The sequence below is a fragment of the Lissotriton helveticus genome, chromosome 6 (assembly GCF_964261635.1).
Source record: "Lissotriton helveticus chromosome 6, aLisHel1.1, whole genome shotgun sequence".
NCBI lineage: Eukaryota > Metazoa > Chordata > Amphibia > Caudata > Salamandridae > Lissotriton > Lissotriton helveticus.
The window spans coordinates 1,102,788,480-1,102,814,345 of record NC_136067.1 but is presented as its reverse complement, the minus strand read 5'-3'; the positions used below and the strand labels follow the sequence as shown (position 1 = coordinate 1,102,814,345).

General features: G+C 50.3%; 1 protein-coding gene across 1 annotated transcript in view; it reads right to left on the bottom strand.

Annotated features, from left to right (window-relative positions):
- The window catches only part of LOC144761652 (two pore calcium channel protein 1-like), a 603,295-nt gene extending 584,659 nt beyond the window's left edge, over positions 1 to 18,636 (bottom strand). The window contains exon 1 of the mRNA XM_078646942.1: positions 18,154 to 18,636. Coding sequence (XP_078503068.1) covers positions 18,154 to 18,249 — 96 coding nt within the window. The 5' untranslated portion in view covers positions 18,250 to 18,636. The remainder of the gene's footprint in view (positions 1 to 18,153) is intronic.
- Between the last annotated feature and the right edge of the window lie 7,230 nt (positions 18,637 to 25,866).

Genomic DNA, 25,866 nt, shown 5'->3' with positions numbered 1-25,866 from the left:
ACTCCTCGAGCCGCGACGAGGTCAGCAGGGCTCGATCTGGAGAAGTTCGTGAGGAGCCGCGACAGCGTCAGCAGGGCTCGGAGGGTTGCAGGTTCAAGCTTAAGCCACGACAGCGTCAGCAGGGCTCGGGTGGTCTTAGAGGTCGAGCCGCAACAGCGTCAGCAGGGCTCTGATGGATACGAGTTCAGCTCGAGCCGCGACAGCGTCAGCAGGGCTCCAATGGTTACAAGTTCAGCTTGAGCCGCGTCAGCGTCAGCAGGGCTCCGATGGTTACAAGTTCAGCTTTAGCCGCGACAGCGTCAGCAGGGCTCCGATGGTTACAAGTTCAGCTTGAGCCGCGACAGCGTCAGCAGGGCTCCGAGGGTTACAAGTTCAGCTTGAGCCGCGACAGCGTCAGTAGGGCTCCGATGGTTACAGGTTCAGCTTGAGCCGCGACAGCGTCAGCAGGGCTCAGAGGTTCAGGATGAGTCTTCTTAGGGTCAGCCACGATCAGATCAGCAGGCTTCAGGTCCAAGATACAACTGCCCGCCAGTTGTCGGGCGGGCCCAGTTATAGTCCTTTGGCTCTTTGATCTCCGGACCCTCGCAGGCAGAGGTCTCCTGCCCGGGGGGCTGGTCGTTGGCGAGGTCCGGCGTTTGGCTCTTTGATCCCTTGGAAAGATGGGTCCGGGAATTCCCAGACGCCCAGCGGGTCTGGAGCCAGCCCTCGGGGAGGCCAGAGGGGTGATCGAAACTGGCCCACAGGGGAGGGCCAAAGGTGTGACAGATACCAGACTCTCCGGGGAGGCCGGAGGTGCCATCGAAACTCCCCGGCTTATCTCACTCGGGGAGCCCTTTACCCCCCCATCCGGGACTGGCGCGCCTTTGGAGTCTGGGTATCGCGGGGGCCGGGGTCACGCTAGGCCCAGGGAGACAGGGATGTCGGGAAGGGAAGATGGCGTCCGGGCCTTGTGGGGCATGCAAGGTTTAGGGGCTCGGAGCCGGACGTGGAGCGGGAAAGGCAGGCCTGGTCGAGGTTCTAGGGGGATCTAGGCTTAACTGGAGTAGGACGACCAGGCTCGGGGTGCAGGCTACCCTAAGGGGGAGGCTGCGCAGGGGACTCGGGGTACAGGCTTACGCTCACAGGGTGTGGAGGGACAGAGATGAACCACGCCACGAGGCCGGGTCCAACACGCGTCCCCCCCAGCTGAAGGCGGGGAGAACTACCCATCCTCTTGGGGGTTCTCTTCGCTGAGGCGGAAGAATCGGGACAGGCCGTCTGCGTTGGCGTGGTCAGAGCCAGGCCGGTGCTCAACAGTGAAGTCCATCCCCTGGAGGGAGATGGACCAGCGCAGCAATTTGGGATTCTCCCCTCTCATCTGCATTAGCCACCGGAGAGGTCGGTGGTCGGTCTGGACCCGGAAGTGGGTACCGAACAGGTAGGGCCTCAGCTTCTTCAGGGCCCAAACCACCGCGAAGGACTCCCGCTCGATGGTGCTCCACCTTTGTTCTCGAGGGAGTAGCCTTCGGCTAATGAATGCCACTGGTTGGTCTAGGCCGCTCTCGTTCACCTGGGACAGGACTGCTCCGATGCCATGCTCGGATGCGTCCGTCTGGACTACAAACTCTCGTGAGTAGTCGGGGGCCTGTAGGATGGGGGCAGTGCACATGGCGTCTTTTAAAGTTTTGAACGCCTCTTGGCAGGCAGAGGTCCAGCTGACTTTCTTCGGCTGGTTTTTGGAGGTTAACTCCGTGAGGGGGGCTACGATGCTGCCGTACCCCTTGATGAACCGTCGGTAGTACTCCGTGAGCCCTAGAAACGCCCGCACTTCCGTCTGGGTCGTGGGGGCCTCCCAGGCCACGATGGCATCGATCTTGGGCTGGAGGGGGGCTACGAGGCCGCTTCCGACCTGGTGCCCGAGGTAGACTACGGACCCTTGTCCGATCTGGCACTTGCTCGCCTTAATGGTGAGACCGGCCCTTCTCAGGGCCGTCCGCACCGCCCAGAGGTGCTGGAGGTGCTCGGGCCAGTGGGAACTGTACACTGCTATATCGTCCAGATACGCAGCGCTGAACTCCTCCAACCCCGCGTTCTTCATCCCGAAGGGCATCACCCGGAAATGGTAGTGACCATCCGGGGTGGAAAACGCGGATCTTTCCTTGGCTCCCTCGGTGAGGCCGATCTGCCAGTATCCACTGGTCAGGTCGAACGTGCTAAGGAAGCGAGCCGCCCCGAGGCGATCGATAAGCTCGTCTGCTCAGGGGATGGGATGCGCATCGGTTCTGGTGACTGCGTTGAGCCCGCGGTAGTCAACGCAAAACCTCAGCTCGGGAACAGCACCGGGGGCGGCTGCCTTCGGGACCAGGACCACAGGGCTAGCCCATGGGCTGTCAGAGGCCTCGACCACCCAGAGAGCTAGCATCTTTGATACCTCGGCCTTGATACAGGCCCGGACTCGGTCAGGGACGCGGTAGGCTCTGTGCCGTACCGGTGGGCTGTCCACGTCGTGGACGCACCAGTTTTGTGACGCCGGGGGTGAGGGAGAAGAGGTCCGAGAACTGTCCCAACAACTGGCGACAGTCCTCGCGCTGCTCGGGAGAGAGGGAGGAGGAGAGACTCACTCCCTCTACGGAGCCGTCTTTCTCTCTGGTACACAGGAGATCGGGATGAGGCTCCGTTTCTTCCTCTTCCCCGTCGTCCGTGGCGAGGAGCAAGCTCAACTCGGACCGGGCGAAGTGGGGCTTGAGGCGGTTCACATGAAGGACCCGCAAGGGGTTCCTGGGGGACTCTACATCGATGAGGTAGGTCACCTGACTCTTGCGCTCTACCACCTTGAAGGGCCCTGTCCACTTGTCTTGCAGGGCACAGGGCTCCACGGGGGCCATCACCCAGACCTGCTGTCCGGGTTGAAACTCGACCAGAGTGGCATTCTGGTCATACCACCGTTTCATTTCTTCTTGACTGGCCTCGAGGTTGGCCTCGGCCAGTTCTCTGAACTTCCTCGTCTGGTTCCGGAGGGCCAGAATGTATCGAAACACATCGGGAGGGGGCTCTGGGGCCGCCGTCTCCCACCCTTCCTTGACCAGGGTGAGGGGTCCCCTGACGGGGTGCCCGTAGAGGAGCTCGAAGGGGCTGAACCCCAGGGACTTCTGGGGGACTTCGCGGTATGCGAAGAGGAGACAGGGAAGAAGGACGTCCCACTTACGCCTCAGGGGCTCTTCGAGACCCATGATCATTCCCTTGAGGGTCCGGTTGAAGCGTTCCACCAGACCGTTACCCTGGGGGTGATATGGGGTGGTAAATTTGTACGTCACCCCACATTGTTGCCACAGGGACTTCATGTATTTGGAGATGAAGTTGGTCCCTCGGTCGCTGACGACTTCTCGGGGGAATCCCACCCGGGAGAAGATGGCCATAAGGGCCCGCCCCACTACGGGGGCGGTCACCGTTCGGAGGGGAATGGCTTCGGGGTATCGGGTGGCATGGTCCACCAAGACAAGGATAAAGCGGTGCCCCAAGGAGGTCCGGGGGTCGAGGGGGCCCATGATGTCGATTCCCACCCTTTCAGAGGGGGTACTGACCACGGGGAAGGGTTGGAGGGGGGCCCTGCGCTTCCCCCCACTCTTTCCGCTGGACTGACACGTGGGGCAGGACTTACAGTGGGCCTCCACATCGGAGCGCATGCCCGGCCAGTAAAAGTGGGTGACTAGGCGGTGATATGTTTTGTCTTGACCCAAGTGTCCCGCCAGGGGCACATCGTGGGCCAAGTTCAGGAGAAAGCCGCGGAAGCGTAGGGGTACCACCAGCACTCGGGCTGACCCTAGCTCGGCGGACTTTTGTTCGCTATACAAGAGGCCGTTTTCCCAATAGACAAAGTGGGAGCCGGACTGGTCACCGGCGGCCTGGGCGGCGGCCTGCTGCCGCGGCCTAACCAAGGATGGACAGGAGGTCTGTTCTAGGCAGAATTCTTCTCGGGACGGTCCTCCTTCCTGGCGCCACTGGGCCAGCTCAGGAAGATCGTCCAAGCTCGGGGTCGGTTAGACGTCGGGGCCGAGGGGCCCTGCTTCGGGGGGGGAAACTCTCCCCGGGGAATAGCTCAGGGGATTCAGGGACCTCTGGGTCCTCGGGGGTAGCCGGTGCCGCCTCTACGGTCGCCCCTTCGGGGGTGGTCCTTCAGGCGGTCATCGACCGGGTGCTCACACAGGCCCACTCGGGCAGGCCCACCATCTCCAAGTGGGTCCTTTTCTCAACCCGCTGCCATGGGGAACTCTCTAGATCGTTGCCGAGCAGGCAGTCCACGGGCATGTCTGAGCGGACCGCCACTCGTAACTCTCCGGAGACGCCCCCCCATTCGAACGGGACTTGAGCTATCCGGCAGGTGCGGACGGAGTTATCGGCTGCGATCACCCTGCAGGAGATGTGGGGAACAATCTGGGCTTCGGTGACGAGGTGCCGTTTGACGGCGGTGATACTGGCCCCAGTGTCTCGGAGCGCCCCTATGTGGTGGCCATTGACAGTCACCTGCTGTCGGTATTTCTCTGTGTTGTCGGGTAGGGGGGCTCCTGGGACCATCTCCCTATCACCCAGGGAGACTAACATCATCGCTGCGGGGTCCGCTCCCTCGCACTCTTCCTCCCCCTCCTCTTCTAGGGCTACTGAGGTGATGTGGCGCGCTGGGGGCCCTGCAGCGGCAGGCTTCTTGAACAAAGGGCAGCGGGGGTCATTGGCATAGTGCCCTGGTTGCTGGCAATGGTAGCAGGCTTGGCTGACCCGGGGCCCTGGCTTAGCTGGGGGGAACCCTGCGCGCGCTGTGGGAGGCGAGGTGCCAGGCTGGTTTCTGGGGGGGCTGCGCGGGGACCCTACCTGGGATCCCCTCTGTCTATTCTGACTTCCCCCTCCCCTCTGGCGGGAAGATCCCTGTTCATTTCGGCCAGAGTCTCCCCCGGGCCCCCGGGGTACTCTGGTGCTCACCCAGCGATCGGCCTCGACGGCCAGTTTCCGGGGGTCAGCCAACTTGCTGTCCAGGAGGTGCTGTCGGAGTTCCACAAAGCAATTCAGGGACAAATGTTCATATGCAATGAGGTCGATGAGTCCCTCAAAGGTGGATACTTTGCTGCCCTTGATCCACCTTTCCAGGGCCCGGCTGTAGAAATTGACATATTCTACCCATGTGGTGCCGGGGATCTTCTTGCATTATCGGAAGCGTTGGCGGTACATTTCTGGGGTGAGCCCGTACCTTGTGAGGAGGGCCTCTTTCATGTGGCTGTATGAGGTCTGTTCGGCCGACGGTAGGTCGAGTAGGGTGTCTCTCCCCTCACTCAGGAATCGACCCCACAGCCCGGCTCCCCAATCTTTCTGCGGAACTCGGTGGGAGGTCATGGCGACCTCGTAGGCCTTGAACCATTGCTGGATGTCATCGTTTTTGTAATATTCTTTGACCACATCCTTGGGGATGTGGACCTTGGGTTCCACCGGGGGAACGGACTCTCGGGTTGCTGCTGTTCGGTTGTCTTCGTTCCGGGCCTTTAGTTCTATTTCCAATACGCTGCGCTCGTGCTCCAGCTGGAGCTTCTTTCCGTCATGTTCTCGCTGGAGTTTCTTCTCCTCCAGTTCTCCTTGCAGCCACAGCTGCTCGATGGCTAGCTTTTTCTCGGCCAGCTTGAGTTCTACCTCCATCTTCAACCGGGCTAGTTCTAGCTCGTGGCTTCGGTTGCGTTCTCGGTCGGTCATCTCTTCTCGAGATAGACCTCTCTCTGTGCTGTGAGTCCGCGTCGGGGACTCTGCTCTTTCTTGCTCTGGGGCGTGGGTTTCGATCCGGGGGGCTCCCCCTCCATCGGCTTCTGTCGGTGCTGGAGGTTGGGCTCCGGTCTCCATCCAGGCTGTTAGAGCTTGTTGAAAGTCCTCTTTGGTGTTTAGTCCCGTTGTCGGGATTTGGCGATTTATGCAAAACTGCTTCAGCTGCCGGTGTGTATAATCTCCCAGAAGTTCCATCTGGAAGGTGGTTTCGTCGTTGGTGATGCTCATGGTTGCTCTTCGTTCGGGTAGTGTGTCAGTGCTGTACGATCCCTAGACGTAGGTTCTTATCGCGACGCTGCCACCAATGTTAGAAGGGGAGATCTCAGAGGGCCAGGTTGTGCTCACCCCGACACCCCCAATACCCACCTCTTCCCCAGAACTTGCCGAGTCTTGATTGTGAGGTCCTCACTGGGGAGGACTTCGGGTCTAGGATCGCACACACGGAGCTCACACCACACTATGAACAGACACCACACCGTTGGATTCTAATAACCAGTTCTTTATATAAGTAATAGACGAAGGAAGCACTCTTATATACACGGTGGTCGAGGGACCATAAAGTCCTGGAGGATTCAGGAAGGGGGAAGCGGGTCAGTCTTTTAGTCTCTGGGTCAGTACGAGGCGTACCCTACGCACAGCTCTCAATCCTCGAGCTCGGGGATACGGGATGATGGTCGTACTGGCTGCCTCACCTCCGTCGAGTCGGCTTGGTCGTGACGGTGGTCTCGATGGTCCAGCCGGACCAGAGTACTCCTCGAGCCGCGACGAGGTCAGCAGGGCTCGATCCGGAGAAGTTCGTGCGGAGCCACGACAGCGTCAGCAGGGCTCGGAGGGTTGCAGGTTCAAGCTTGAGCCACGACAGCGTCAGCAGGGCTCGGGTGGTCTTAGAGGTCGAGCCGCGACAGCGTCAGCAGGGCTCTGATGGATACGAGTTCAGCTCGAGCCGCGACAGCGTCAGCAGGGCTCCAATGGTTACAAGTTCAGCTTGAGCCGCGACAGCGTCAGCAGGGCTCCGATGGTTACACGTTCAGCTTGGGCCGCGACAGCGTCAGCAGGGCTCCGATGATTACAAGTTCAGCTTGAGCCACGACAGCGTCAGCAGGGCTCCGATGGTTACAAGTTCAGCTTGAGCCGCGACAGCGTCAGCAGGGCTCCGAGGGTTACAAGTTCAGCTTGAGCCGCGACAGCGTCAGCAGGGCTCCGATGGTTACAGGTTCAGCTTGAGCCGCGACAGCGTCAGCAGGGCTCAGAGGTTCAGGATGAGTCTTCTTAGGGTCAGCCGCGATCAGATCAGCAGGCTTCAGGTCCAAGATACAACTGCCCGCCAGTTGTCGGGCGGGCCCAGTTATAGTCCTTTGGCTCTTTGATCTCCGGACCCTCGCAGGCAGAGGTCTCCTGCCCGGGGGGCTGGTCATTGGCAAGGTCCGGCGTTTGGCTCTTTGATCCCTTGGAAAGATGGGTCCGGGAATTCCCAGACGCCCAGCGGGTCTGGAGCCAGCCCTCGGGGAGGCCAGAGGGGTGATCGAAACTGGCCCACAGGGGAGGGCCAAAGGTGTGACAGATACCAGACTCTCCGAGGAGGCCGGAGGTGCCATCGAAACTCCCCGGCTTATCTCACTCGGGGAGCCCTTTACCCCCCCCCATCCGGGACTGGCGCGCCTTTGGAGTCTGGGTATCGCGGGGGCCGGGGTCATGCTAGGCCCAGGGAGACAGGGATGTCGGGAAGGGAAGATGGCGTCCGGGCCTTGTGGGGCATGCAAGGTTTAGGGGCTCGGAGCCGGACGTGGAGCGGGAAAGGCAGGCCTGGTCGAGGTTCTAGGGGGATCTAGGCTTAACTGGAGTAGGACGACCAGGCTCGGGGTGCAGGCTACCCTAACGGGGAGGCTGCGCAGGGGACTCGGGGTACAGGCTTACGCTCACAGGGTGTGGAGGGACAGAGATGAACCACGCCACGAGGCCGGGTCCAACAGAGAGCATCTAAATGGCCAGGATCCGAATCTGTTACCCAGCAAATTTTCCAAATGCTATCCTTGTGTCGTTTTGAAGTCAGATTTGAGATCAGCCTCTAAAATTCTGCTTGTTGTACCTCAAGGCTAGGTGCCAGAATAAGTGGGAGGCACAGCCTTCAGTGTTCAAGAAACAGCCCATAGGGATTCTATTTCCATTAAGATCAGACAAAAAAATGGCCCACCTTAAATTTTATGAGAAGCTTAAAACATGGCTAAGTTTCTCATTGTGACGTTCTATTCGTGAAAGAATATGAGATATTAATGGATGAGTGTGTTGTAGCCCCAGATTGTCTAAGGCGCCAAGAGACAGAGTCTTGGGTGGACATTGCACTTACTGAATAACCTATTAGTATTAATACTACAGCAGAAACCTTTTTGGTCCTCAGACTTTAGGTGGTATTGCGGTAAACAACATATATCCAGCAGGCTCAAATCGCGTACTGATCTGAACATTCTGACCTTTTAATTCTGGATCCTTAGCCTTATGCCATTCAGTGTGACAATCCTTACATGACATATTTATGCATTTCATCTAATGGCCTATGGCATACATAGCATAAGAAATGGATAGTCTACAATCTGTGTCAGATTGGCTTGGTTAGCACATCAAAGAAGTGTGGCTCACCGGTTAGAAGCGGCAGACCCTGAAGCAGAGGTCGGCCCGGGACCAGGGTTCAATTCCCGATGCGGCAGGGTCTTGGGTCAATGTCCGCGGACTCGATAATTCTCGCTTAGGTGCCTACGCTAACCATGGGTCCCACTCTGCAACTCTGGGCAATAGCTTGCTTAAACTCCACAACGGCCCCAGCAACGCCGGGATGCCTGGCTTCACCTTGGGGTGCCCTCTCACAGGGAAAGCCAGGACGGGTTCCCCAGCGGTATACAGCGCCAGGACGCCACGTAACGAGGTAACAGTGCGCTTTACAAGTATACATACATTACATTACACAAAGCTGATTATCAAATCACTCTATACAACTTTCAACTACTAACTCACTCTCCCGGTATCACAGTAGAAATAAATGTGATCTCCCTGCCAGGAATCAGATGTGTCTAACTTGTCTTGGTTCAATGCACGTCTCTCCTTCTACTCTCTGCGTTACTTGATTGTTAAGTTGTATACCTCCCCTGAGCCCCTTGAAGATATCTGTTAAAATCTTACATTATTTTATACAAGAATACAAACCGCTCTCCATGGACATACACGCAGATAATCTTCCCTGCTTGACAACATAATTCTAATGTAGATGTGAATGGAAACACCTATCCTTTTGAATATATTCAACCTACCAAAGTCTTGAACTGAGGACACTTCACACTCAGTGGCTCTTACGTATTTGTTGTAAGGCAAAGCTTATGTGCTCCATCTTTATTCTCACACACATCTATCTCTTCTGTTTCCTTATGCCTCTAATTCCACAGTCACTGCACAAACTTGTCATCGCTGACTCCAGACTTGTTATCTTTATTCTGTAGGGTTAGAACCAGAATTCTCATGGCTTCATCCTAGGCTGAGATTTGGTGGTACTACACTCCATGTTTATGAGGACCCAGAGGCACTTGGTCATTTTCAATTGAGGTCTTCTCACTGCAGCCTTTTTGTTACAGGTTTCAGTTATCAGCTTGATACAATGCAGAGGTCTTGGAGGATTCTCATTTTGAGACCTTCAAAAGCACCTCTCGTAGTTTAAGATTTTCCTTAGAAAATGGGGGAATTTTGCTGGTATATCTCTGGAATTCACATTTTCAGACTCTTCTTTGCACCCACACCACAGATACCATTTGGGAAAACAGTACTCTGGTCTTCATTTCTCCACCAAAGATTTTCTATGTGTAACCTTTTCTCCCACCATACAGCCTCATACCAGTAGCCTGATGCATGTGATTGAAATTCTAGATGGTCAGGCTTCAGAATCTGTCATAGTCCATTTTCACTTCCCATCGTGATAAACCTTCAAAATGTCCCATTCCATTAGGCAGTGATATGATATCTGCAGCCAATGTATCCTGCTCATCCCCACACCATGTACTTAATAATCTCCAGGAGGGCAGTGTGTCGCTTGCCTGCCCCCACTCTGACCAACAGTGGCTCTTGTTGACAGTCCCAGCTGCAACACTGCAATAGTGTCTCTCAAAAACAAAAAGAAATCACTTAGAATAGCATACTACAGGTCCTCCAATCTTTGAATTTCCACAGTTTCAGCCCCCGCAAACATACATAGAGGTCCTCACTGGATCACACTCGGCTCCGCCGTCTGTCCTCTCTTAGGTGTCCTGAGGCCATGTCTCCTGCTGCACCAGAATCAACTCTAAACCTTGTAACCAATAATAGGCTGCTGAGGCTCCGAGAGATCAGTGTGCTGCAGTTAGCAACCTCAGATGCAGCCAGCGTGCGTGTCACTGGTCGTTTCTCAACATCTATATATAGGTTTCATTCTGCAATGGTCATCAATCCATGTCTTCAATATTGCTCTCCTATATATGTAGTGATAGCTGATAATTTAAGCTGACACAGGTCAAGGGATGCAAAACTCTGTATTATTCATGGCCTGAGGAATATCCCCAGGGGTTATCTAAGTGAATAAACATGAGTCCCAGAAGGTGTTTTCTTCTGAGAAGATATCAGGCAACGTTTGCACTCAGCTCCTCATCCAGGCGATGCTAGCCTCTAAACTGGACCTTTTAACCGGAGATCTACCGCCCCTATATTAAAGGCTTCTCCAATCATGACTATCACACTCCACACCAACCAGCACCTTCAAGGCCGTCCACAAATTCCTGCATTTTCTGCATTCTAATTTACTATATAGTCATATCTACAATCAACCATCATCAATGATGTGCTATATTTTGAAACCCATGCAGTTTTATAGGACAAAATTTGATTCTTATGTAATGTGTACTGAAACCTATGAATTTCTGTAAGACATGGGCACAGAAATAAATAAATGCTAATACATCATGTATAGTGAGAGCTTGGCTACTTTCTATGCTCAAAATCAAGTTGTTTCATTAAATATTTTAATAGGAATCATGTCCTATCCATGACTTAGCTTCCAAAATGCATTGAAATGGCATAATTTCCATAGAATAGCGATTTGTCCAAGGAGCACCTTTAGTCTAAGGCTGAAATCTTGGCAGCACATTTAGATAACGAATGCTTAAAACCTTACTGCTCAGCTCACTCCTTCCTCTTTGAGTAACCTAATATTAATTTACTCTTTGCAATAAAGGTTTTTTGGATTGAAAAAAAAAAAAGGTCAGCTGATTGCACCAAAATGTCTATGTCATATAAAACAAGCAAAGGCAAAGCCATTAAGTCACGCAGAAAAGAGCTATTGGCTTTGGCAATGTTTTGTAGCCATGATGTACATCAGTGTGGGTGCTTTGTAGTGAGGTTAAAACTAACTTTAAAAAGGGCTAAAATGAAGCCAGGGCTCATCTGCTTTGTTATGTGCATTAGTGCTAGATGCATTATATTGATTTTTGTATTATTATTTTGTTCCATGCTGCACAGCAATCACGCTGCTATACAGCATGGCTACAAATCATTGCCAAAGTCAGCAATGCCCATGCTGTACAACATAAACAAAAGGCAATAGCAGAACCAATAGGCTCAAAGGTGAGACCTTTTGGCTTTGCCAATGCTAGTTAGGTCTCAGCACATCACCCCTGTGATCTTCCCATGCATAAAAAAAATGAAATATGACATCTGGCAAAATAGCATATCACATGAAGAAAGCAATTGAAACATGTCCAGTAAGAATTAATTTGAGAGCAGATAAAATCTCTTGTCACGATAAAAGGAAATAACAAATGTTGTCACAATAAACATCATTTGAATGGAGAAAAAGGCTTTTTTGAAGTGTGTGTCATAGTAAAACATAGCTATAAATGGTAAGAGGTTCAAGAAGGAAGATGGGAAAACATAAATAAAAGTAGTGGCTCAGTCACAGCGTGATCAGAGGAAGGACAGTAATCAGGCGTAAGCAATCAGTACTTGGTCATACTTCAGCAGAAAGAAGAGGAAGCGGACCCAACATACGCAGGTCAATAAGAATGCAGCGAATAAGAGTGGCAGCGAAGCCAACAAATGTTAAGCAATGGGCGGGCTTAAGCCCATTGTTGTATACAACATCTCTCGCAAACAATTGTGCATGCAGCACATGCAATGTCGCAGGCGTGACCTAAAAAAAGGGTAGCCTGTGTTTTGTAGTCCACAAAGCCAACTATGGGTTCTGTTGACATTTACAAACCACTCTGCCTTTAGTCTTGTGGTTTGTAATTAATTTTAGATTTGTTTTTTATCAATGTTAGTTGATTTTTGATACTGTAGCTACTTATGTCACATCTAGTAGTACTGCATCCCAGGAGATCCCATGTAAATTTTTAAGATGAAAATGGTCCTTTTCTAGGGTGACCAGATGATTCCATGTCACTGGGACACAGTTTTTCCAGCTCTGGGTGTTGATTTCAGATTACGGTGCATTCTGGGAGTTGAAGTCTTGGTGTTAGTTTGTTTTGTAGTTTACATAGTGGCGGGTAAGTGAAGTCATAAGCGTGAGTTATAGTTAGAACTGCTAACTATAGCTGTTGAATTTCTGTGTGGTTTTATCTTAAGTTCAATATGTTATTGTTCTCACTGACATAGTCACCTACCTATAGTGTCACTTTAATCTTTGTTTTGATCTGTGAATTTCTAAGGTTTAAAAAAACAAAAAAAATTAATCTCTTTTAGCACACCCAACTATAATGTTACTTTAACCTTTGATTTTTTTACGTGAATTTCTAGTTTTTTTTTACGTAAAGTAATATTTAATTACCATATGTAAATACAACCCCCCCACCGCACGCCTTTGCTGCATGCTGTGCGGGGTTGGCTGCAGGGTCCGACCTGTGGCCAGGCCCTGAAGCCAACATGCCCCATGCAGCTAACCCTGCACTGTGCATGGCTGTAGGGGCTACGTCATAGGGCCTGGCCCTGGGGACCCAATCCTTGGGGCCATTTATTTAAATTAAGGGGAGGGGGACGTGTGGGCCTCCCTCACAAAGCCTCGTTTGGCCCTGGGGACTGCATCTCCCAGGGCCACGCATTTATATTAAGGTGATTTTGACCCCAGGGACAAGATCCCCCCCCGAGCCCAGTGTAATTTATTTTATAAGGTGGGGCATACTGCTCCCCTCCCCAGCCTGGTTTCAGCCCTGGGACCCCATACCCCGGGCCTGACACATTTTACAGGGGGAAGGGGGCCACATGGCCCCCTTACCTGGCCCCACTTTGGTCAAAGGGGACCCCATCCCCGGGGCCCAGCTTTATTATCAGAGGGAGAGGAAATTTAGCACCCCTTCCCAGGCTGATAACGGCCAGGGGGCCCCCGTTTCCCAGAGCCCGCCATGCTTGTTTGGGAGAGGGGGCATGCAGTGTCCCTCCCCGGGCTGATTTCAGCCACAGAGACCCCATTCCCGGTGCAATTTTTAATGGAGGGAGGCACATGGCCCCCCTCCCTGGCATGATATTGGCCCCCAGAGACTCCATTCCCTGGGCTCCCTATCCTCGACCGATTTGGCCTTGAGGACCCTATCCCTGGGGCCCACGCAATAAAAGGTGGGTGCCCTGGTGCTCACCTAGGGAACCCACCATAGTATCGATGGCTCTTGCCAGCTCCCCACATCCGGTGGTTGCCAGCATTGCTCTCACACACAGGGAGCAGCTTCTAAAGCTGCTACCTGTGGGTGGGCTCAATATTTAGATCTGTTTCCCTGCCCACAAAGTCTGCCACCAGCAGGCGGGAGCATTTTTTAAGCTCCCACCCGCTGGAATTGGACTTGGTATTTGCTCCCACTTGGTGGGAGATTTAAAAATGCTCCTGCTAAAGCAAGAGCAAGCATAGGTTTCCCTGCTGGCGCTGCTGAGGACAGGCAAACTGATGTGTCTTGTGAGTGGGCACCCCGGGGCACAGCATGTGAGCCGTCCCCAGGAGATGGCGTCCACAGAGCCGCTAGTGGCTCAGGAAGGGGGCAGATACATGCCCCCACCACTTAAAGGAATCTGCCCCAGGGGTGTGCTCCCTGGGGCCTCTAGTGGCTCAGGAAAAGGGGTCCGCATGGCCCTCTTCCCCATAAGAAGTAATATCAGCCCCAGGGGTGAGCTATCTGTGGCCTTTCAGGAAGGGGGCAAAGCCCAGCCTCCTCCCTATTTTCATACATCTTGGCCTCAGGTAGGCTTCCCAGGGCCTCCCGAGGCTCAGGGAAGGGGGCCCCTGTCAGTTCAGGAGCGGGCTATCCATACCCATTGCCCATATGAACAGCTTTTGGCCCTGGGGTGGGCTCCCCGGGGCATTTGGAGTCGTGGGAGGGGGGGGCGTGAAGCTCCCTCTCCCCTATATGAAATCAGCCCTGGGGTAGGCTCACTGGGGCATTTGGTATTCTAATGCGGCCCGGTCGCCATGTTTTTTTTGGTTTTCGATTCCACAAGAGTCTTGCAGGATTGCACTATTTTTTGCCAGTTTGTTTTCTTTTTTGGCCCCGGGTGGAGGGGGGGAGGGTTCCTCTGGGTCCTCCCCAAGTGGCCTAAGGGCTCAGGGTATCCCTACCCTGCCCCCTTATATTTTCTTTTTTTCTTCAACTTCAGGACAGGGAACTAATTCCCAGAGTCCTGTAACAACTGCCACCAACATTTTACTCATGTTGCTAACAGCCAATCAGAGTGCTCGTGAGAGTTCGACCCCCATGGGAGCGAGATGGTCCAAGGGAAATAAAGATTCCTGGGCCAAACAAAATGGTCTATTTTCAAATTGGCACTCCAACAAGCATCTCGAAGACTTTTGAGGGCCCAACTGCCAAAACATACAATTATTTTTTACCCTTAATTACTCAAAAACTACTAAACGGATTTGCAACTAATCACAAACAACACAATCCTTGTACCAACATTTGGCTTACTGCCAAATTTGGTGTAATTCCGTTCAGCAGTTTTTGCTGTAGCCTTTCTTAAATAAGTCTATGAAAAATGCATTGAGACTTTGCATTTTGGTACCCCTTTTTTCTCTGCCTCCACTGGACGGATCACTCCAGAACTTTCCATGTGCAAACTAAAGTAAAAAGCACCTTTTTGGAAAGTTTTGTGGAGGTACATCAAATGGGGCCAAAGTTATTAACAACACAAACTATAACTGCCTAGTGGAGAATGCCACTAGGTAGTGTATATACACATACATACAAACAGATTTTCACTGTAAAAACCAAAGATTAAAGTGCAGTTCTTATCTTGTTACATTTGCTGCACATTCAAAGACGGAGTCAAATGTCAGGCTCTGCCTTCCAAGGAACTTGGTGTTTGTTTTCTTTCTCCGACTTCTTAGTGAGAGGATTTCTGTGACAATCATGCTGGCTACTGGGAGTGTGCTGGACGGAGGGCTGTAAAATGTTATTTTTCTCTAGCACATAATACAATGTAAATGTGTAAATGAACTGCAGTTATTTCAGCATATATCAGAATTAGGGAAGTACAAATGAAGCATATTTTTGTAATTCTGAAGTGTGGTGGAGAAATAAATAGTGTAATAGGATAAAATAAAAAAAATCAATACAATAGGTGATGACAGTTCCACACATTGTTTGTGCATTGCATATTTTATCAGTAAAACTGTATGTGCAAACGAAATGGTCATTTTAAATGAAGATGTGTTGCTTGTAATGGCAGTGCGCTACCACACCATGCATACTCCACTTTACCCCACTCCACTCTGCACCATTCCACGCCACTGCACTCTACTCTGTACCACCATACACCACTCCACTCTACGCCACTCGACACTGCGTCACTGCACTGCATCACTACATTCTACACAGCTCTACCCTACTCTGCACTACTCTACTCTATGCCAATGCACTCTTCCCCACTCTACTACACTCCACTCTATACCACTCCTGTCTAGGCCACTCTAGTCTATACCTTTCTACTCTGCAACACTGCACTCTATGCTAATGCCCTTTGTACCACTCCATAACATGCCAGAACAGTCTACTGCACTACTCTATGCCACTGCACTCTACCCTGAACCACTCCTCCTCTTCCCTACCCCACGTCACGCTACTCTGAAGCAATCTACTCTACACAACTGCACTCTATGCAACTGCACTTTGCCCCACACCGCGCTGCTCTTCTCTACTTTACACCATTCTACTCTGCACCACTGCGCTCTACACCACTCTGAACCTCTACTCTCTGCCCTGCACCACTCCAGTTTACGGCACTTAACTCTACTCTGAAACAATCCACTCTATGAACACTGCACCCTATGTGTTTCTACTCCACTCTGCACCACTGCACTCTATGCTGTGGCCCTCCACTCTACTCTATGTCACTGCACTCTAAGCTAATGTGCTCTACACCACTTTAATCAAAACCATGCACTCTATGCCACTCTACTCTGTATTTTACTGCACTTCACTCTAGGCCCCTGTACTCCACTCCACGACACGACACTCCACGACACGACACTCCATGACACGACACTCCACTCAATGCCACTACTCCACTCTACGCAGCTCCATGCCACTTTACTCCACTCTACGACACACTACTCCACTCTGACATTCCATGCCACACCACTCCACTCCACAACACTCTATTCTATGTAGTTCAGCTCTACTAAACTACTCCACTCTGTGCCACTCCAGCCTATGACAATCTACTCCGCTCGACGTCACTTAATTCGGCTCTATGCCACTCCACTCTACCCCTTCCGTGACATGCTACTCCCTCAACAACACTCCACTCCGCTTTACCTCACTAACTTTTAGCCATGCTGATCAGCAGCCATGCAGGTGTGCAACATGTTTAAAACCTATTGGCAAAGCCAATAGCTCTTGTACAGGAGATATCTATTGGATTTGCCAATGCTTGTTTTATAACTACCTTTTAAAAGCACTCACTTCACAGCTTAGCTGATAGCTCCCTTACAAAGTCTCTCAAAAAAATGTCATTGTGTTATCAGGAAGCCTATACTCTATGCCACTCCACTCTACACCCCCACTCTACTACCTCCACAACACTCAACTCTCTCCACGGTTCTTCTCTCACCTTTACCCCACTAACCTTTAGCCATGCTAAACAGAAGCCACGCTGGTGAACATACAACATGCTTAAAACCAGCCGCGGCCCGTATAGCGTGTGCTACGGGCGGTGACGTGGGGCAGGGTGGGGGGTTGTAAAACACGGCAAAGGGACAATTTCAGGTAAGTAGCAGGAAAAAAAAAACTAATTTCGTTGCGCGCGCATGCATCGCCATATGCGATGCAGCGCATGCAACAAAATGTGTTTTATTTTTTTCGTTACTTACCGGAAATCGTCCGATTGCCGCATTTGACAACACCCACCCTGCCCCGCCCCGCCCCGCGTCACCGCCCAGTGGCACGCCCATATGGGCCGTGGCTGCTTAAAACACAATTGCAAAGACAATAGCTCTTGACCTATTGGCTTTGCCAATGCTTTTTTATTGCTCTTTTAAAAGCACACACATCACAGCTTAGCTGACAGCTCAATTACAATATCTCTAAGAAAGTTACAATTGTGTCACCAGGAAGCTTCCAGTGATTCCATCAATTAAAGCCAATACAGCTTTCAGGCACCCTTTACATTAGCAGAATGAGCAGCTGTGCACATTTACAATTCTCTCAAGGAAGCAGGCACCCTAGCAAGTAGGCTCGTTTAGCTACCCGCCCCTCCCTCAGTTCACAGCACAGGAGTCTCCCTGTCTTACACTTCAGCTGAAGCATTTCAACTAGCAGAATTAACTGTCCCGGGGCGGTTGTCCTAACACAAAAATTAGGGGTATTGTTTTTCTAAAATTCACGGTCCAAAACGCGCCCCTCCCCTGTTTTACTACTCCATATTAGTGGACCAACAGCCATACAATGAAAACTTTTTTATGCAGTTTTATATAACGCGAACTCGATCCGAAGGTCCTGGAGCGCTTTTTACGAGCACCAGTTAAAAAAGGTAAGGACAAACATTTCGCTTTAAATTGGACTACATCGTCATGACAGTGTTTAGGAAAGAAAACTACAAATGTAAGAAAAAAAAAAGAAAAAAAGTTCACGAAAAAGCTGAGCCTGTTTGGGTTAGCAGCTGTGCCGCATGCTAGCGCCTGTTGAACACAAGAAGACTTTTCATTTATTAACTCGAGTGACAAGACAAGGGTTTCTTGCACTTTGCGCCTCGCAGGATTCGAGACCCTGTAAATGAACTATTCACCAGAACATGTGTTAACCATCAAGAGAGAACGCGCAGCTTTTGGTGTCTGTGTAGTGAAAAGACGCTGATTGTGTTTTTAACGCACACATGATCCGTTCGGATCTCACGTACCGCGTCTGGAGGGTCCCTCACGTCTTTCTCCGCCTTTCCTTCCTTCTCCGCGGGAACGACGTCTCCCTCACAGTTTTTCATCGCGGACCCATGCATTTTTGGCTTCACAAGCGGGGGCGATTACTCACGAGCAGGGAAGTTCTGAAACTTGGGGAACACGCACCGGGGACCCACAGGCGCGCCCAACCCCGGCTGCTGCAGGCGCATAATCCGCGAACCCGGCGGTGAGTTAGGATGCTCCAGTCCAGTGCGGAGGAAGGACCGTGAACACTTCCCCCTTGCTCAGACACCATCAACAGCGCCGAGCATCCGCAGTCGCTCCTCTCCGCTATGTTTTAAAGCCATGATTTTTGACCGTCATGTGACACAGGATGTAGCGGAAACAGCTCAGCAGGAATGCGAAGGAATTTCAAGGCTCCTCTTTCCAGAGTAACATTTTAACCACATCTGCTCGATTGTGAGGAAAAACTGTTTTTTTCCTCCCCTCCTCCTTCGCGGGATTCTTTTAGGCAAACGCTAGCAGGCGCGAGCGTAACTTGAAACATGATGCCCTCCGCTTGGAAGCCGCCCCCTCAATATAAAACGTGGTCAATGTGTAATAGGTAAAAGAGAAAGTTTGCAAAATCAGATCAGACTGGAAAAAAAATGCACAAATTATTTTTCAGTAGTAAGCTCATCAAATGTCCTTGTGTCAGGTAACTGCGCTGCAATACCGTCGGGTCGAGTTCGTGCTATATAAATCTGCACAAAAATTCAATAAAATGGGCCTATATAACTACACAATCAAAATATCTGTGCTGTCCCTGCTACATAAACTACAAACAATTGCGCAGCATGGCCATAATGCTAACTTGCAGAACACTTGCAAAAATGCTCACAAAAAAAAGTTGCGCAACGCACTGCTTTCTGCTAACTTGTTTGAAAAACGTAGGGGCATATTACCAACAAATCGCTATATTCATCGCTAAGTAGGGTTAGCGGCAATATTTTTATCGCCGCGCATCAACGCTTTTTATCGCTGAGATAACTTGCTAATAGCAAGTTATCTCAAAAGCGGTAAAAATCCGGCAAAATGCGTGAATATCGCTGACAATACAGCGATATTCACGCATTAGCAACGAAATGCTCTTAGCCATGTTATCCACCTCCCATTGGATAACATGGCTAAGAACTGGTCTGAGCAGGCGTTAGTTTTTGGCGATAGCGGGAATATTTCCATCGCTACACCTGCCTTGCTAATAGGCGATAGCGACGTTGGTTGGGTACGCCCACTTTGCATGTCATTAGCGATGAATATCGCTGACATGCAAAGCGGGCCCCAAACCGCTCGCTATCGCCTAAAAGCTGTCGCTAACATCAGTTAGCGACCGCTTGCTAATAGAGCGATAGAGTTATCGTCGCTTAGCGGCCGAAAACAGCCGCTAAACTGGCGATAATTGCCTATCGCCACCCTTGGTAATATGTCCCGTAATGTCCATTTTTTTTTCAATGACTCAGGTATTCAGAAAATTAATTTTATTTATTTACTTAAAGTGAGATTGCGAGAACCAAAGAAAAGTTGTCACCGAAACAGAGGGCCGCCGCACTGGATACCGGAGGAGGTGGTGAATCACAAGCATAGCTTATTGCGCCCCCTGCACCCTCCCCCCAGGTGTGATTGCCCCAAAGCAGGTCGGCGGACTGGATGGCCAAAACACCCTTAACCTACAGGACAGCACAGCAGGGACACCTTAAGGATTTTGGGGGCCCGGGACCAAACATATTTTAGGCCCCCCTGTTTGGAACAGCTTTGGATTTATGATCAAATTTCATCGCTTTCATGCAGTCTTTGGCCAGGTCACACTAACAGTACAGAGGCGCACTCATCGAAGTCCTAAAGTTGTTACATTTAATATTCAGGGATAGTGATGCGTGTTTTCAACAATGTGACACAGTAGCGACTCACTAACATTACTGTAAATAATCTCTGACGCTGTCCCATTTGATCTAAAAGAAACTTTTTTTTCTGGCTGTTGCATGAAACATAAAGACAACGTTTACTGAAAAATGTCTGTAATAGGTTCTCACAATCTACCATATTAAAAATAAATTAAAGGGAAACAGTATTTAAAACAATCTGTTTATTAATTATTCAAGGTCATTAGGGCACGACTCTCTGCGGAACGGAGCGAGCTGGCTCTATCAGGCCTCCCCCTGAAAGGCTGAAGCCCTGGGCCAGAGCCCACTTTGCCCATGCCTTAAAACGTCCCTGCAGCACAATCTCAGTAAGTGATGCAACAAACAAACCAAACCTCTACCCAGAGCCAGCCTTTGCTCAGACAGCGCCCTGTCGATACCAGATTCGGAACCCCTCCCATCTGTTCTCTTTAATTGTCTTTGTGTTTAAAATTTGAGAGGAGTAGGAGGAAGGTAAGGGGGCAAGATTATAGGGGCATATCTGCAACAAATTGCGATACTTATCGCAAAGCGCTCTTAGCGCGTTTTCTTATCGCCGGCGAAGTCCTGCTTCTATCGCCGTGGTAGCGACGTATCAACAACGCGACGCTACCTGGCGATAGCAACCATTTCCGGCGCAAATGGATGTCGATAAATCCTGAGCGCCGGCGATTAAAAAAACACACGCAAATGCGAGAAAAGTCGTGATGAAATGAAAAATTACATTTATAGAGCGCGTAGACTACCCGGAGGCCTCGCAGCGCTTTAACTGAAATCCAAGGCAGCCGGCTGGGGTGATTAACAGGTTCTTCCAAACAAGTGAGATTTTAAAGACCTCCTGAATGCCATCCGGTGGTTGTTCTCTCTAAAATCAAGCGGAAGGGAATTCCATATTCTCGCAGCATTGTGTGAGAATGAGCGGCCCCCCCAGCGAGCTTTGTTTATCTTAGTCGTGGTGGCCAGATGCAACGAGCTGGAGCGGAGGGATCTAAGGGGGAGGTAGGGAGTAGCTAGAGGGTACATTATGGCTGGACCTGTTCTTTGAATTGCTTTTTGCACAAGGCACATTGCTTTAAATTGTACCCTAGCCGCCACAGGAAGCCAGTGTAGCTTTCTTAAGGCATGTTTGGCCGACTGCCAGCGTGGAATTTGAAAGAGCAGTCGGGCCGCACAGTTTTGGGTGACCTGAAGTTTGTTGATCGCTGCAACCGGGGCTCCGAGGTAGAGAGCATTACCGTAATCCAGGCGGGAGAGTATCAGGGCCTGGACCATGACTCTCCTCGCCTGGAAAGGAAGCAAAGGAAGCACTTTCCGGAGCATTCTCATCAACCCAAAACAGATAGATGCAGTTTTGGTGGCCTGAAAAGTGAAGTCCAGTGATTTATCAAGCCATACTCCCAGGCTCTTTATCTGAGGTTTGGGGAGGGGAGGGGGGCCTAGACACGTGGGCCAGATGGAGGTCAAAATGGTAGGTGAGGAATTGCCCAATAACATGATTTCTGTCTTCTCCCCATTCAGACTGAGGCAGGAGGATTTCATCCATTTAGCCACGGCTTCTAAACATAAGCTCAAGGTGCTAGACGACCCCTCAGTGTGGTCCAGTGAGACCACCAACTGAGTGTCGTCTGCATAGGTGACAATACGAACGCCAAATGGATGAACTATTTCCGCTAGAGGCCTCATATAGACGTTAAAAAGTGTGGGGCTCAGGGCAGAGCCCTGAGGAACCCCACAACTTAGTGGCTGCTTGGTGGATACAGCCTCCCCCTCAGACACCTGGAAAAAGCGTTCGTCCAGGAAGGAGGTGAGCCATGCCAGGGCCGCGCCCGACACTCCCATGCCCTTCAGACGATGTAATAAGGTGGCATGGTTAACAGTGTCGAACATGGCGCTGAGATCTAGTAATATGATGGCTGCTTTTTTCCCCGGTCTAGCACAGTTATTGTTTCTTCGGTCACTGCTAGCAGAGCTGTCTCAGTCCCGTGTTGGGGACGGAATCCCGTCTGGGAGGTACACAGCAGATTATTAGATTACAGATAAACTACTAGGATGTTATTGATGTGCTTTTCTAGCAGTTTACTCATCCAAGGTAACAAGGAGATGGGGCGGAAGTTGGCTAGGTTGCTTTGGTCTAGAGTGTTTTTTTTTAAAAGGGCCTTGACCAATGCACATTTCCACCCAGTCGGGACTATACTCGAAGTAATTGAGGTGTTAAGAACGTCTAGGATGACTGGGCGAATAACATCAATGACCAGAGTAAGGAACTGTGGGGGTGCTGGGTAACTAGGGGATCCTGATGTGACTTTAGGAATTATTTTATTTAAGGAGGCAGAGTCCAAGAGAGTGAATTTTTCCAGCATACAGGGGGCTAGAGTATTGAGGGGGGCTAGAGTATTGAGGCGTGCTATAGTGACATCATCAGATTCGATTCTATCAATGGAGAAAGAAGAATAGATGGTCTGAATCTTCTGAAAGAAGAAAGTTGCTAGATTGTTGCAGCGGGCTGATGCCCCGTCAGGTGACATTCGCTCAGGGGGAGGAGAGATCAAAAATTTGGCTACTTTAAAGATTTCCCTAGGAGCGTTTGCAGCTAGGTTAATTTTTGATTCATAGAACTGGGCTTGGGCTGATTTAATTTCCTTTTTATATAGCCTAATTGCGGCTCTATAGTCTGCCTTTTTAATCTGTGAGCGATCTTGTCTCCAGGCTCCTTCCAATTTACGGCATGATTGATTCATGTCTCTTAATCTGGGAGTATACCAGGGGGCTACTTTTTGCCTTTTTTTTAGAATGCAGGGGTTCCTTTGGAAGAACTAAGTTAAGGGAGTTAGAAATCCAGTTATCAAAATTGGTACTGGCTATATTGGGATTTGTAGCCTTCGAAGGTTTAAAGTTCAGCAAGCGCTGATTCCCATTTGGAGGAGGGAAGTGTGGCCCATTTCCTGCCCCAATGTTTTTTAGGATCTTGTATAGGAGGGGAATTTCTGGTAGTCCATATAAATGGTATTAGGTAATGGTCGGTCCAGGGCAATGGCACAGGCGACTCAATATTTAAATTGTCAAGAGTGCTGTAGATGTGATCTAGAAGATGACCTTTAGTATGTGTAGGGAGGAATCCTTTTTGGGTCAGGTCAATTGCTTGAAAGTTCAGTCAAAGACTGTTGGCTGCCGGGTCAAGCGGGTCATCTAAATGCAGATTTAAGTCACCCAGCACAGTAAAATTTGCCGAGGTGAGCACTAAATTGGCAGCTAGGGCAGTCATGTTCGGGACAAACTGACCTAGCGTTCCAGGCGGTCGATAGACCAAGAGGCCTATAAAAGTGTTGGTAGGCTGATAGTTCTAAAGTAAACAGTGATGGGCCAATTATCGCCAAAAGCGGCCCGATAATTGGTATCAGCCCTGCATTTTGCACACTGCAAGCAGGAAAAAGCACCATAAAGGCCTCCAAGCAGGGAAAAAATAAATACAAAATGGAGAACACAGAAGAAAGCAGGAGAGACATGGAGGAAGCTGGGACCAGTGCTGAGCCAATAACCAACCCCCCAGCTAGCCAGGAGGAGCAGACAGAGACCCAGGAGAAGGCCAAGAGGAAGAGGAACCCCAGGTTCAGCCACCAAGAAAATCAGGTCCTGTATACCCTGGTGGCTGAACATCAGCAGGAGCTTTTCATAAAATGCACAATGCCATTGTCCAGAAAAAAAGATATATGGGAGTACATCACGGTTAAGGTCAATGCTGTGGGAGAGATGAAGAGGAGGACAGTGGACAAGGTTAAGAAGAGCTGGAATGACAGCAAGAAAAATACAAAGGAGAAAATAGCAGCCAACCGGAAGGCAGCTATGGCGACTGGAGGTGGGAGTCCAGTGCCCTTGCTGGAGCTGGATGAGCAGGAGGAAATGGTGGCCCAAGTCATCACAGAGGAAACGGTGGTCGGAGCGATGGGTCGGGATACTGCTGAATGTGAGTAGACACAACCACAGGGTGAGTACAAACTATGGAGTGAGTGGACGGGGGTGGATGGGCACAATGGCACAAATGTACAATAAGTAGCATTGCATACCCACAATTACTGTGGTTCAGGTCCCAGATAGCCCTGTGCATGATGGCATGGACACACATCACGTGATCCAACATAAACATAGCAAGACACATATTTCCGGACACACTGACATTGAAATGTGCTCTGAAAAGTCAGCCAAACACAGTCCAGGTACAACATCAGACCAAAAAATAAGTGCAGCATCAAATAGCAAAGTGGCACATCACCTAGAGACGCTGTAGGCTGCCAAAATGCACCCCTTGCATCATCACAATATGTGTGGTGATGAGGCGAGGGGGACATTGTGACAACCTCATGCATTGCCAACCAAAATGCCCCCTTGCCTGTACATGCAATGCAGTACTGCGTACACCAACATGAGAAAACATTGAGTGAGTCAGCATACCAGCAACACATGCAATGTCCCAACAAAGTGACCATGCATGCCGATGGCCAAAAGAGTCATATGGCTAAATGCACACATGCTGAAGACTGTACTCATAGGGCAATGGCATGCAATGAGCAGGGGGGCAATATCTGCAACACTACGGTACGTGGACAATGCATATAAGCAATGTGTCTCACAAACTTCTACTTCTTCATTTGTTGTTGTGACAAACTCACATAACCACAGTGTCCACATAAAGAAGTATGCCAAACAAAGTATGACAACATGCAAGGCTAGCAAATTTGCCACAATAAATTAACAAGCCACAAATAGCACACCCAATTATAAGGTCAATTTACACTAATCCAGCCCCAAGTGTACACATCGACCATACTGAAAACAGCATTCCACCTCTGTCATCATTTGAGTTGGCCATTACACGATAATGTGCATGTTAACACATCCTTCATGGTAATTTCAACTGTGTCATTGAAGAAACATCGCTTCATGTTAGTAATCATCCACACGCAAAGCCAGGCATTGAATATCTGGAACCAGCACAGCATGTATCATCCATGTCTGCAGCTGCGTGGCACATACACAAATACAAATCACCATGACATTCGCACCTGTTGATACGGTTGCACTGACAAGGCCTGAACAACATAAATATGCATCTGAAAATCAACATACTCTAAATCATGTACCACACACCAGTAGCGGCCATCATAGGGTGCGCTGCTGGGCTGTGACGTGGGGTGGGGGAGGTGAAGTGTGGGGGCTAGCAAACACCGGAATACGGATGAATGTAGGCAATGAGACATTGAAATCAATAAAATGGATTTTGTTGCGCTACCTCCATCGCAAAATACAATGCAATTTGCGCACCACGAAATCATTTCATTTATTCAAAGTCTACTTACCTGCATTCATCCGTATTCCTGTCCATACTACCCACCACCCTCCCCCTCCCCACGTCACCGCCTGGCATTTACTTTTTTTTTTTTTTTTTTAAACGTTATTAGGTTTTAGACAGCAAGACCTTGACATCTCCCAAATCACTAACCTAGTCCCCCTCCCCTCACTATGATGTACAAGCGTACGAGCATAGGATCCTTGGCTCGTTCCTATGACATTTCTCCTCTACTTCCTTGAAGATTAAGAACCATGTAATAAGGGGAATAACTTCCAATATTCAAAGGAGCCCATATAAAGAAACATCATTATTCCTATTAAATCTATCCTAAAGCTAATTCCCCCCCCCTCCCTCCAGGCATGTCACATCCTTTGTTACTCTGTACTCTTCGATATCCATTAGCAGTACGTAATCGTTGGTCTCCAGAAGGTAAA